This window comes from Podarcis raffonei, chromosome 12 (genome assembly GCF_027172205.1).
Source record: "Podarcis raffonei isolate rPodRaf1 chromosome 12, rPodRaf1.pri, whole genome shotgun sequence".
NCBI lineage: Eukaryota > Metazoa > Chordata > Lepidosauria > Squamata > Lacertidae > Podarcis > Podarcis raffonei.
The window spans coordinates 40,393,325-40,405,911 of NC_070613.1; the positions used below are offsets into that span (position 1 = coordinate 40,393,325).

The window sequence follows — 12,587 nt, forward strand, 5'->3', positions numbered from 1 at the left end:
GACATCTGAAGGCAGCCCTGTTTAGGGAAGTTTTTAATGTTTGATGTTTTATGGTAATTTAAATATTTTGTTGGAAGCCATGCAGAGTGGCTGGGGAAACCCAGCCAGATGGGCAGGGTATAAATAATAAATTTTATTTATTAATTATTATTATTATTATTAACCATTTTACCACACAAACAGGCAGTTCAGACATCGAAGGACACAGATTGCATTGGATCACATTTACTTCATTTTAGAAAATGAAGAAACTTTGCTAAGTGTAAACTGCAGCATTTTTCTTTAATTTATCATTGGAACATGCAGAATATCAGAGTGGAACAGTCCTATATATTACGGTATATTTTGGATTTATCACTGGAAATTAAAATGGATGGTTACATTTACTCAGATCAATCTGGCAAGAAACACACATACACACAGAGGAAAATTCTCAGAAGCTATGTAATAAATGTAAAATCACTGTTTGAGGAGTATAAACTCTCTTCAGAGACATTAAAAGGTATGTCCTTGTCAAATTGTCCTGTTAAGTCAAATCTAATTTGTAGCCTATCTTTCCTTAGGCTGATAATGTTCTAGTGAATTTGACATGTCTTCGTAGATTTCTCAGGCTGGGATGAACTTACAGAAGCTTCCAGAAATACACTAGACTTTCTTAGCCAATGTATGTGTTTACAAAATGTCATTAACAGGCTTGCGCATCGAAACACAGTGTGGCCTATGTTTCAGTACTATATAGGTCAAAGAGGCAAATGGAGCTCAAAGTGTGATACGGCATGTCAGAAAACTGAAGCAGAATGCAAAGGTCACATTGCTAAGCATATACACACACACACACTATGGCATGTGTGATGAAGCCCAGAAGCTCCATCCCCAAAGTGATCGAATTTCACACAAGAGTATTTGGCTAAATAGCAAAGCAGCAAACTTAGGTAGCTTGTCATCCACAACACAATCTGTTTCTAGATACAATAGAACCTCTACTTTCAACTGCCTCCACTCGCGGACATTCCAAGTTGCGACCACGGCAAACCTGAAAGTAACTGCATGTGCAGGAGCGGCGATCACCGTTCGCACCTGCGCAGAAGCAGTGATCACCGTTCACTCATGCGCAGAAGTGGGCAATCACTGCCTGCACCTACGCACAACTGCGCCTCTCCCAGAGACCCATTTCGCCATAAGGACAGGCCTCCGGAATGGATTGTGGTCATGAGCAGAGGTTCCACTGTATTAGATATGATAATAGGTTGGGAGCAGAAAAGGCAGGGCAGCTTCAGTAACATCGTCCAGCGGCTCCCCTTCCTCTTTAACTTAAGGTAGTATGCATGTAACATCACTATACATCACTGGAGACATGGAGCAACCAATGAAAAGAAAATTTTCATGATGTGTTGTGCTCTCCACCTCCTTGTAGTGACATTTACATTGTTCCACGGCATCAAGGTGATGTGACTTTCTCACCTGTGCCAACACCGTCCTCTGAAGCAGAGTGGGGGTGGACAATCACCACATGTGAGGCCACATAACACCGGTCTTGAAATACCTACATTGGCTTCCAGTATGTTTCCAGGCACAATTCAAAGTGTTGGTGCTGACCTTTAAAGCTCTAAACGGCCTCGGCCCAGTATACCTGAAGGAGCGTCTCCACCCCTATCATTCAGCCTGGGCACTGAGGTCCACCTCTGAGGGCGTTCTGGTGCTTCCCTCACTGCGAGAAGCCAAGTTACAGGGAACCAGGAGAGGGCCTTCTCGGTAGTGGCGCCCTCCCTGTGGAACGCCCTCCCACCAGATGTCAAAGAGAAAAACAACTACCAGGCTTTTAGAAGACATCTGAAGGCAGCCCTGTTTAGGGAAGCTTTTAATGTTTGACAGACTATTGTATTTTATTATTTTGTTGGAAGCCGCCCAGAGTGGCTGGGGAAACCCAGCCAGATGGGCGGGGTATAAATAATAAATTATTATTATTATTATGTTGATGTCATGATACAAGAGTAATGATTCTACTGGTTATGAGAAAGAAGGGTGGAATCTGACACAGAGAAGCCAATTTGGGCTGATGCTCCCAGTCTCCCGTAATATGTAGCTCCATTCTTAGCTCTCCGATTTTCTAAATTACTGCAAAACATATCTTCTGTTAAATTATTGTTATACTTCATTATAATGGCACAGAAACTTTGGCATTTAATGTTGGTTTGGACAACTATGAATTAATTGCAAGCGATGCCACCCACAATGCACCTCTAGCCTTTGCGAAATTGCTGATTCACAGGATATCACATTGCCTACATACACCTTTATAATGCCAGTTCTCCTGCTAATGTCAGTACTTGTAACTCGTTTTGCCTTGCTTTGCTCATGACTGCTTTGGTAATAATGATAGAATAAGAAAAAGAGAGGAATAGAAGTTTTTGGTGTCTTTTTTAAGCCATGTAAAATATGCAGTTAGAGCTTAAACCTTGCCTCGAAAAATCAAACCTCAGCAAATTAAAGCCAATGTGGAATGGTGTCCAAAAGATGAAAGAAAGAAAAAGTCCAGCCTGGGTGTTATGCAAAACTATAAAAAAAACCCAGCAAGGATGAAAATACCTAAAAGCTTATATAATGTCAAAAGATAAAGCGAATATAGCATTATTATATAGCTAACTGAGCTATTTAATTAAACCCAACCTAAGGCTGACAAAAATATTTACATCCAGTTCATGAACTCACGGCACAAAAGCAGTTATAAGGCAAATACAAATATATAAGCTTTTGCATCACACACACTCCTTTTTTCTCTATCTGTGCAATCCTATTACTAATAGGGTAGAAGGATATCAACCACCACTTGGTGCAGTATGGGGTACCGTCTATTTCTTCAAGCCTAACCATGTCTGCTGAGAAGTTTTATTGAAAATGGGGCTTACTTCAAGGTAGGTGGGGTTAGAGATTGAAATATCCTTGCATTGCTGGAACCCAAAAGAATCCTGGTGCCAGGGATCTATTGCTAGCCTAAGACCATTGTTATGCCGAAGAATGGAATGTGTGCAAACTGTTCATTAAAGGTAAAGGTAAAGGGACCCCTGACCATTAGGTCCAGTCATGACCGACTCTGGGGTTGCGGCACTCATCTCGCTTTATTGGCCGAGGGAGCTGGCGTACAGCTTCCAGGTCATGTGGCCAGCATGACTAAGCCGCTTCTGGAGAACCAGAGCAGCACACGGAAATGCCGTTTACCTTCCCGCCGGAGTGGTACCTATTTATCTACTTGCACTTTGATGTGCTTTTGAAATGCTAGGTTGGCAGGAGCAGGGACTGAGCAACGGGAGCTCACCCCGTCACAGGGATTCGAACCGCCCACCTTCTGATCGGCAAGTCCTAGGCTCTGTGGTTTAACCCACAGAGCCACCCACGTCCCATGTAAAAAACTGTTCATTAGTAGTACTTTATTTGTACAATTAATGGATATGTTTTCTTTTAAAACTTTGGGTTGTATCCAGACAATCATTTGCCTAAAGACCTCCCCACAGCAACCCCCTGAACACTGTCCCCAATCTGCTCATGGGGGTCAAGGAGTCATCCACAACTGCACCAAGGAAGATACAGGGAATGGCAGCAGCAGCAGGGTTACCATATTTCAAACACTGAACATTTTACCAATTTCTGCTGCTAGAGACAGCAATATTCCAGATATGTCCAGGAAATTCTGGACGTATTGCAACCCTAAGCAGGAGAGAGTAACTGGATGAAATCAGACAGAGCTACCTTGCCCAGGCAGGTTTTCAGGATAAACTCATCCTGTTCTGGTTACAACCCCCCTTTGTTAATAAGAGCTGAGAAGCTGTTTCCATTTTATTTATTTTTCAGATTTATCAGCTGCTCCACAGAAAGAAGCTACCATGGAAGTGCACAACAAGGTAAAATACAAAGATACAGACTCAATAATCTAAAAAAAAAGCACCCCCCCTAAAAAACCTATTTCTACAATTGTACAGTTAATTTTCCATAAAAAAACTGAGAAAGCATTTTAGGGAAAGTCATCTTAAAGAAAAATGACTTCAGTGGCCACCTAAACATCAGAACCTAGGAACGTGTCTAACATCAGCTGGCAATGGATCCCAAGGGGCTGGAACACTTGTTCGAATTTCAGGAATACAAAGGCACTTCCTGCAACCTTGATTTACATTCTTGTCTTCAATTTCTAGCAAGCTGGAAACAGCTCTATTAGAAAAGAGCTTAAATACTTTGGTTTTCACACCCCCCCCCCCACACACGGTGACCCTTGGCATTTCCAGTCAGAGGTGCTTTGTTTTTGTTTTGTTTTTAGAAATAATAAACTTGCATGCTATCACTCAGGGATTAATCAGCCTGTGTTAATTATTTGTCAGCAAAAATAATTTAAATACTTATTTTGAGCAATTGCTTAGAACCCATGAGCAAACACTGTTAAATATTAATTCATATTTAATTACTAGAAAATGCAGGAATGGACATGTTCTTTCATTAGCCCCGATAATTTCCATTACTAATCCGACATATACAAATTAGAAGTAAATTACTCTTCTGTGGTATGGGTTTGTTTTCTTGCTAATTCTCCAGGGGATTTGCCCCCCTGAACCCTATAACTGTTGCACGTCAAACAACCACGGGTGGGAGCTGCATATGTGTGAGCACTGATTATCTCTTTGGCTTGAAATATTTTTTTTTTTTTTAAAAAAATGAGTTCAATGGATGACATAAGAAATGGAAACAACATCTGCAGTAGAGTACTTACTGCATTGAAGTTGGGGAAGAGATTGACAGCTGCTGCAGTGTCCAGAGGGAATGGAAGAAAGGGTTTGATATCCAACGGAGGCTGCAGGGCTGGGGCTGGAGGACGTACCAGGGCTGGAAGAGCAGGGCTCTGGCATGTACCTCCTATACAAAGAAAGGAGGGGAAAGGAAAAAAAAGTGAAATCATACATAATAGATTTTTAATCTGGTTTCATTGTACTGTAGATAACAGGCACTTAAAACTAAGTCAGTTAAGAGTGTCAGCCATCAGTCTCTTTGGCTTGGCAGCCTGGCAGGAATACACACACACACACACACACACACACACAAGCCTGCCAGGCTCTTCAACTGTGCTGAAGGGCCACTACTCTCTGTGGAGGCAATGGCTCATGCGCCATGAAAACGTTGCTTGGGCAAAGGCATAAAGCACAGGTTTCCATCCCCCCCCCCAATCTAATCAGTTCAACAAAACAGATGGTTGTGTAACTTTGAGGACCTCACACTTTGGGTCTTTAAGGAACGATTCTGTGTCTTACTGCATACCCTCCAAACTTTCTCCGATGAAAACAAGGACATCCTGCCATACACTCCAATGTTTGGAGGGTCTGTTACTGTCTTCCTCTTTCTGCCTGTCTGTGCTTAATGAAGCACCAAATAAGGTAGAATGAAGCCAAATAACCATCTGATTCGTCTTACAAAGCCACACACACATATAGGACCCCATGGCAGAAGGGAAACAGCTTAGAAGACAGGTGGGGTTGGAGGAGAGAAGGAGTGAGTGTTTAATAATAATAAAACGAACATTTGTGTTTAGAACACTTTTAAAGGTTTTCTCTTTGCTCTTAATAAATGAACTAATGTTATTTCTCCAAGCAAATTATGAGGCTTTACAGTGAACTTTAAAGGCTAATCTTACCAAGCAGCCTGAAGAACTGAGTAAGAACCTGCTCTCTTAAAAAAGAACAAAATGTGGTATTGAGCTATTATCTGAAATTCTGACCAAAACAGTTCTTCAGTATAACTGGCAAGCCCTATAGACTATTGTCACAGGTTAGGGTGATCAAGAATTTCAGTGAGCTAGTGTCCCCTGCTAATGCTGCTTCTGAGCGTTCTCTGGGACCCAGATGGAAATGAAGCAATTCCTTTGCATACTGATAAGCAGGCACCTGCTAAACACGGACCTCAATTTTTCTTGTGGTTTGCCCCCATCACAGACCACAACATATTCGGTTGTCTGAAAGCTGGGAATATTCAAGTCCTATCTCTGCTTACAATGACTCCTGTATTTTTTGGTATACTTCCAGAACATCAATTCACAGCTAATTAAGATTCTTTGAATCCTGTGAAATTCTTAAAATATGCCTGTATTCTCTTAATCTGACAGGCGGGTAGCAGACTGCAAAAACTGGCAGGGGAGTGTCCAAAAAAACCCCCACCTAAACAAACAAACAAACAAACAAACAAACAAACAAACAGAGCACCCCACAAACAAAATGCAGTGGTCATTTTCCTCCCTGCTGAAAATATTCCACTGAAAGATAATGAGTAGAAGGTAAGAAACTTGATTCCTTTATATAAGTTAAGAGTTTCTTTTCCAATTACAATTCTTATATAAAATCATTGGATGGATTTACTTCGAATGTGTTAACTGCAGCCAGAAAAGCTCTTAACCAGAGTTGCATTTTAATACATCTAATTGAAGGCTCACAGTAAATGATTGAATTAACTTGCTATATCAAATTATCAACTCTCCTACTTTTGGTAGGAAATCTGCTGGAGACGAAATTATGTGACAATATGCTTTTACCATCTTTTCAATTGCTCTCTAAAACACCTGACCAAAAAAAAAAAAGTTTAACGAAAGGGAAGCACTGGTCTTATAAATCAAGTATATCAATTTATGGCTCATATTTATTTCACATTGTACACTGACTTCCATGGAATCTCTTGTGATTTACAACACTTGTGAAAGTGGAAATTGAATCCGACCTTTAGAAGAGCGCCATTATGGGAGGGGAAGTGATAAAAGAATAATACAAGTCAGCACTCATCTTAGGCAACCAGACAGTCATTTATCAGCTGCTTAAATATTGGCTAAATTGACCTGGGGGAGTCAGAAGTATTTAAGGCACTGCTGTGAGAAACTTGGCTAGATAGACTGTTACTTTGGTTTAGTACTTCAGTGCAATATTGTAATTGAACAGAAGCGATTAAATAAGAATGACTGTTACAGCATACAGAAAAAGGGCAGCTAACCCTGTGCCCTCCAGATATTGTCTGATCCCTCTCCCAAGACCCCAAGCTCATGGGAGGAGGCCAAATCCAACAGAATCATGGACAGCCACAGATTGGCCACTCCCAATAAAGAGGGCTGCATCTAAGATCTATGGGTTATATTTACATTTTCAAAAAAGAGAAGGCTCTTTGGTCACTGAGGATGATGCCAGGGTTGGTTGTAATATTGATTTTCATAAGGTCCTTGTCAGCACTAATCTAATATCTTGGGATTTGACTAACTGAACATTGGGAAGCTTGAGAATTTCCAGGCACATGGGATAGCATTTTTATAAATCCACAGAGTTCACAGCAAGAAATTCCCAGATATCACCCAAACACTTTGGCCAGATCTCTAAGTCCATGATCTCTTCTGCATTCAGCAGAACACCCAGAGCACCTCATTTATCAGAGCCACTAGTTGCATTAGGTACAAAATACAATCTGAAATTTCAGTATGCTTGCCTGACTGCTTGGCCCTTGGATCATTAACAAACTAGAACACTCAATGACACACAATTGCCAATACAACTCAAGTGCGTATCTTAGGGTTTATCCAAGCCTTGTCTGACAGTAATGCACTACATCTGTCTGGCTCCTGGACATATTGGTCATGCCCGTGTCTCTGAATGACAAATCTATTTTGGAATATCACGAACTTGGCAAATCCATACCCAAGAATATCACCAATAGTAAAAACTCTCATTTCCTTCTTGTCCCAAAGATTTGCTCCATGCTTCTTACCCAAGTCACAGCAGGTACAGCCATGTGTTACGCTCCATGCAAACCTAATGACTTAAATGTGTGTTAGCTGGCAAATCCTTCCAGTGAAATAGACATAGGACTTTTCTAATCAATGAATGTGAGTCTAAATCTACCTTCAGTTTTTAAAAGATGTCATACTGCTGGCATATAGATAAAATTAAATGAGGGAGATATGCAGGGCAAATGAAGCGACAGGACAGCATATCCTCCAAGACTCTTTCCTTCCCCATCAGAAATCTGACAGTTTTGCCTGAACTTTAAAGACATGATGTCTGAATGGCAGCAGGTACAATGACTCACTCTAGACTGACCTTTTCCCAGAGGGAGGGGGGAAGCCTCTGTACAATCCCAATAAGCAATATACACCACAGTAGTTGCTGTGCTCTTAGTTTCTCAAGGAAAGGGCAGGGGAACATACTAATAACCTTGATCATTTTACAGCATCAGTACTGGAAGACTCTTCAAAAAAAATTAGGAGTTAAGAGTCACACAAAAACATGTAAGGAGTGTGTGTGAGAGAGGGGGGAGGGAGGGAGGGAGAGGGAGAGAAAGAGGTATTGGCATTTACTTCATATACACTATCCAATTGGATAGCGTATAACAACTACACAACTATATTCCTGCTAGGAGGAGCGTGGCATTTTACTATCAATTCAAAATTGCAGTTCTAGCTCTTGGAAAATACAAAACCGTTATGCCTTAGCTGAAGCAATATTGCCTGGATTCTTAACAATGGAGCAATTGTTTGGAAAGTCCCATACCTACATGCCTTCTTACATAAAGTGCACAGTGATTCGTGCAGCAAAATTCTAAGCATGCTTACTCAGAAGCATATCCCCTTCTGCACAGTTGGATTGACTCTCAAGAAAGTGTACATATGATTTCCACATTAAAATGCATCATTTTAAAAAGCAGCATGGGAAATGGTTTTAGGCAAAATCAAACTCTGTCTGAGTGTAGGAGATACTTTACAATACAGTGGTACCTTGGGTTACATACGCTTCAGGTTACAGACGCTTTAGGTTACAGACTCTGCTAACCCAGAAATAGTACCTCGGGTTAAGAAGTTTGTTTCAGGATAAGAACAAAAATCGCGTGGCGGTGGCACAGTGGCAGTGTGAGGCCCCATTAGCTAAAGTGGTGTTTCAGGTTAAGAACAGTTTCAGGTTAAGAACAGACCTCCAGAACGAATTAAGTTCTTAACCTCTTAACCTGAGGTACCACTGTACTGAAGGTTCCCTGTAACTTCCAGTGATTCTTTCACTTCTGTTTGATGCTACATCAGGGAACCGAGGGCTGTTGATCTGAGGGCTATGACAACATTCCAACTATGGGATCAGATACAGTCTAACAGAACATAAAATGTTATGAATAACAAGATGCATGATATTTCCACAGCAGTAACAACTAGAAGCTCCTAAACTGACTGTGACATTAACAGATATAAAAAAATGCAAAGTGCCAGCAGTTTTCCCCATGTTTATGTAAATTGATTTCAACATACATAATACATGCACTAAGATAACAAACATTTTAAATGTTGGGCATTTGATTCTTACACAAATTGCTTTTGTTGCATCTCAAGTAATTTGTATTTGCACTATTCAGTTATGTCCATGCGTGCATAATATATTTGCAAATGGCAATCACATCTTTCCATCCTTCTCTAGTTTAAAGGATTATTTCAAGCTCTTTATTCCAAAGAGCTTCCTACAGCACTCCTCTTTTGATTGTCCTTTGTAAGTATGAAAGCAAAGACAAAAGACCTCTAGGACAAGAAAGGTCCAGTACATTCTGAGTGCATTGATTTTATCATTGTTCATAACTGCTCATCAGTGTTCCACTCTTGTAAAAACTATTCAAGTTTTTTAGCAGTGAGAAGTACTATTTACATCTCTCCCCTGCTAACCGTTTGTTAACATCTCGGACAGCTGTATGCACCATTTTCTGCTGTGTGTGAAGTAGATAGAAAGAAGAATTTGCTTCTGGGGAATCTATAGAGCCTATCACTGTGAATGTGCCCATTTCTAAACTCTTTCCTGTCAGCTGTACGATTAGTCTCAAGAAGCAGATATCTTATCAGAATCCTTCTCTCAAATATGCTTGCCAGCCCATATTTTGTAAACCCAAGGATTTCAGTCCTAGGATTTTTAAAGTTACTATCCTTGGAAATTCCCTAAAAAGATGGAGCAACCTTATATTGACATTTACATGTTCAAGTCAACCTTAAAAAAATAAAATCATTTGTACATAAGTACGAAGTTTTTAACAGTTGATCACCCCGCAAAGCTCAAAATAAATTAGCAGCCAGAAGAACACTAGCTCTGCAATAATAAGACCTATAAGTTTAATTACTTCAGACAGTGCAGCTGGATTCAGAAAATGAAGCTTTTAATATCATGAGGAAACAAAGAATGGCTATAATTATTTTTCCTTTGGACAGAACTGGGTGAAAGTTGCAGGCATAGTAGCCCCTCCTCAGGGGGAGTGGCTTACGAAGGAGAGTGAAAATGGTGCCATCCTGGGTTGTTGGTGGCAAGTCTGCAGGTATGTGTACCAATGCAGTACAGTGCGGGCCTGGCTGCTGTTTTAGGGGTCGCTTTTCATCATCTGGTTCCTGCTAAGTGTGTTTCGTTTGTTAATTGAGCCCCTCGCTGCTAATCAGAGGCTTCCTGTTAAGTCTGTCCGCTGTTGAATCCTGAGCACCAACGCAACACAGAGGTGATATTTGGAGGTTTTGTTTTTGCTATCTTTTTTGCGTTTTGGTTTGTGTGGCTTTTTCAGTTTTTTGACTGTGACTTCATTTTATGGGGCTGACCTGTGACTGTGGCTTGTGGCTTTGTTTTTGTGACTTGTTTCTGTAACTGTGTGGAACCCAGTTCAGCTACTGGTTGATTGTGTGACTGCAGAAATGGATAAAAGCCCCCCCCCCATCCAAACAATGACTATCATAAGGGGAAAATGTAATTTCTTTTCATCTACAATTTTGTCTTATTTATTTTATAGTGCAGTACACTGATTATTGCCTTCATTCTATGGATCAATAGTCTCGTTAGACAGTAAAATTTGTGTTAAATTGCTGTTTTAGGGGGCATTTTTCATTGTCTAGAACGGATCAATCCATTTTCAATTACTTTCTGTGGGAAAGCACGCCTTGTTTTAAGTCCGCTTTGTTTTAAGACCGGACTTCCGGAACGGATTACGGTCTTAAATCAAGGTACCACTGTACCACCAACAATTCAGAGTCCCCTGAACGCACCATCTCTGCTTCACCTGGCACCAAGGAATGCAGTGCCACCACTCAGAAGGTGCCACTACCTCTGCCTTCCCACTCACAAGCTACAACTAAACCTGTCAAATTGGATAAAACAATCCACTTATTTTGTACTGGGCACCTGGGCATATTCCCTCATAAATAGATCAATTCCAGGATTTTTGTAGAACGAGAGCACTGATATTTTGCTGAATTTCCAGCATAGTTCCCAGTTTTGACTGCATTACACAGTTCTTGAAGGGGGGGGGGACATTAATACCCTTGCATGTCTAGCATATTGCTGGCATCCGCTGACCCATTTGTAGTATGCAGCTGCAAATCTACATACTTAAAATTAGCATTGATATTTTCCTTATTGCAACTAGGTTATATGCTTGCAACGAAGCTACATTTTCTCTTTCTCTCAAGTGTTTTCAATATAGAAAGTGTGCATTTAAAATGTTGCACCACTGTCTCTGTGTTGGATAATGATATTACAGGGGGTGGAGAATAACTGAGCCACATATTGATTGATCACAAGGAGAAGCTATTATTTCCTGACATCTAGCTACAAGTGAATGTGTTTCACACTTGAGAGAGGGAACGAGAGGATAATTTTTTCAGAGGCTGGAAATGGAGCAAGACACTTCAAAATAATAAAAAAAAAAGTATGGAAAAAATGAATGCCATTTTTTCAACCAGTTTTTTTTTTGTTAAACTGAAAACATCTGAAACTTTCAACTTGCCATTGACTTTGTCATCATTGAAGATAAATTATTGTTTTTGACTAGCCTGAGTAAATTTCATTTTTTCCTCTATATATACATAATTAATAATGATGGTTTGGCAGAGCAGATATTAACTTTCCAGCTTTATTTCTAAACAGCTCCTTCCAAAGAACGTGGACAGAAAAAAATGTAAAATGTATGAACGCCACTATGGAAAATTTTAAAACTGTTGGCATTTCCATGTGACATAAATTGTAAATCTACATTTTTAAAATATTGATGTCTAGGATTTGCCAAAATATCAACTTCTATGTCCCTTCTCTTTTTATTCATGACATTCCCTTGTGTCTTAAGAGGTAAGTGAACAAGACTTTTTAGTTTGTTTCACATATACCATATATGCTTTCCCCACTGGCTTCTGATTTAGGGAATCTCAGGGATGGATGACCAGCAAATCTCCAAGATGTTGCTGTGCTATAGCTGCCATAATCCTTGACCACTGTTCATCCTGGCTGGTGCTGATGGAACATCTGGAGGGTCAAATATTTCCATCCAATGTATGCATGCACTTGTAAATGTACTTGTTCACAACATGTGCTGCATGCATGTTTGAATGAACATGATTGTACACACATCTCAGTGCCGATTCACTTGGCATTTTTGGGTGGTAATATCCAGTCTAAGTGAAACAGCTTGGGTTTTGGGTAGATGGCGCACAAAGGAATCACTTGACCATTCACTGGCATCATACAACAACTAAAAAATACTCATGTGAATCTTCAATACCGCTGGCAATGTTGAACAAATTATTTTCT

General features: G+C 40.3%; 1 protein-coding gene across 11 annotated transcripts in view; it reads right to left on the minus strand.

Annotated features, from left to right (window-relative positions):
- Window positions 1–12,587, minus strand: part of ZNF385D (zinc finger protein 385D) — a 551,565-nt gene that overhangs the window by 127,379 nt on the left and 411,599 nt on the right. For all 11 annotated transcript variants that reach the window (XM_053409980.1, XM_053409979.1, XM_053409986.1 and 8 more), the window contains one exon: window positions 4,754–4,896. In XM_053409980.1, coding sequence (XP_053265955.1) covers window positions 4,754–4,896 — 143 coding nt within the window. The remainder of the gene's footprint in view (window positions 1–4,753; window positions 4,897–12,587) is intronic.